At 38.8% G+C, this 1,782-nt stretch overlaps 1 protein-coding gene across 1 annotated transcript; it reads left to right on the top strand.

Moving 5' to 3' along the window:
• Positions 1 to 419: 419 nt before the first annotated feature.
• Positions 420 to 1,546, top strand: LOC149012173 (uncharacterized). Its single transcript, XM_089157546.1, has 3 exons — positions 420 to 518; positions 632 to 964; positions 1,253 to 1,546. Exons 1-3 carry the CDS (start codon positions 420 to 422, stop codon positions 1,544 to 1,546), a joined length of 726 nt encoding a protein of 241 aa, XP_089013672.1.
• The last annotated feature ends 236 nt before the right edge of the window (positions 1,547 to 1,782 follow it).

The raw sequence follows: 1,782 nt of genomic DNA, 5'->3' as shown, positions 1-1,782 counted from the left end.
AATACGAATATATGGAATACAATTCAAATACCTCTCTTGTACGTAGGTCATGTCTTATATAGTGTTTACCTTCGAATCTCCTTCGTTGGATTTACTTGAGCCTTCTTCGGGTGGCCGTCCGATCTTAACGATTAGATCCGTTGATAATAGATTCATTCGTTCGTGGGATAATGGATAACTGCACGATCATAGCATGGCAGCTATCTGAGTAAGAACGATCGTTTGCTCCCGTAAGTGCCGTTAACCGTCTCCTTGACGATTCGTCCACTTCGATAATTACGGATTTGGGCGTGCCTGTTGACTGAGTCAGGTTTCTTCCTCAGCAAGCTATCTTTATACCCGGCCTGCTCAGATGCGAGTCGGTCCGTTTCTTCCCGACCGGAGTTGAGGGTCGAACCAAGGGCGGACCCGGTTCAACAATGATTTTTCCCGTATCAGTTAGTTTTTCCAGAATTGGTAGAACTCCCAAAGCTGAGAATCTAGAACTTTTGCACACGGATGTCTCCGAACCCTCAAAGGTACCTTCTCTTAAAGGTTCTCAATATAATATTACCTTCATTGATGATTCAACTAGAAAGATTTGGATTTATTTTATGAAAATAAATCTGAAGTATTTGATATCTTTAAAAAGCGGAGATGTCTAGTTGAGAATGAGACAGGTTTAAAATTGAAATGCTTAAGGTTAGATAATGGAGGTGAGTACTACAATGAGGAGTTTGATGAGTATTGTGTAGTAAATGGAATAAGAAGACAGAAGACTATTCCAAGTAAACCAGAACATAATGGCGTAGTAGAACGCATGAAAAGAACCATTACAGAGCATGCTAGGAGCATGTTGCTGAATTCTAGATTACCTAAGAAGTTTTGGGCTGAAGCTGTAAACATTACTGCATACTTGATCAACAAAGGACCATCTACAACCAGTGGCTGCAGATTGCCTGAGGAAGCTTGGCCAGGAAAGGAGGTAAAACTGTCACATTTGTGAATTTTTGGTTCTATCTCCTATGTTCATGTTGATGTTGAAAATATATCTAAGTTAGATGCAAAATAAAAAAATATGCATTTTCTTTGGCTATGGAGGAGATAGCTTGGTTATAGGCTATGGGATCATGAAAAGAAAAAAGTGATCAGAAGTAAAGATGTGATATTTAATAAAGGTGTTTTGCACAAGGATAAGATCAAAGAAAAGAACAAATTGGAGGAACCAAAATATGTCAAATTTGATGATATTTCTTCTGATGATCTTGGACAGCTTGATGAATATGACAATCAAGAGGAGCTAGTGACTCCGCCCATTGCAGTTTGGCATGAGAGACGAACTATTACTGCCCCAACCCGTTACTCTCCATCTCTATATTATTTATTGCTCACAGATGGTGGCGAGCCTAGTTGCTATGATGAGGCAATGCAGGTTGATAGTAAGATGGAATGGAAGGATGCAATGGATGATGAGATGAATTCTCTATACACAAATCAAACTTGGAAATTGGTTAAGCTTCTAGTTGGGAAGAAGGCAATTCAAAACAAATGGGTGTTTTTAGGCTAAAACAGGAACATGATGATTCTCAAAGATACAGGGCCAGGTTGGTGGTGAAAGGTTTCCAACAAAAGGCATGTATCAATTTTACTGAAATTTTTTCTCCTGTGGTTAAATTGTCTACAATTAGAACTATTTTAAGTATTGTTGCTGCTAAAGATTTACATTAGAACAGTTGGATGTCAAAACAGCTTTCCTCCACAATGACCTAGAGGAAGATCTATATATGCAACAACCATAGGGAT

The sequence above is a fragment of the Hakea prostrata genome, chromosome 6, assembly GCF_041222555.1.
Source record: "Hakea prostrata isolate BN-2017 chromosome 6, UWA_Hpros_2, whole genome shotgun sequence".
NCBI classification, from domain to species: domain Eukaryota; kingdom Viridiplantae; phylum Streptophyta; class Magnoliopsida; order Proteales; family Proteaceae; genus Hakea; species Hakea prostrata.
Note: the sequence above shows the minus strand (reverse complement) of the source record. Positions and strands in the feature narration are given on the sequence as shown.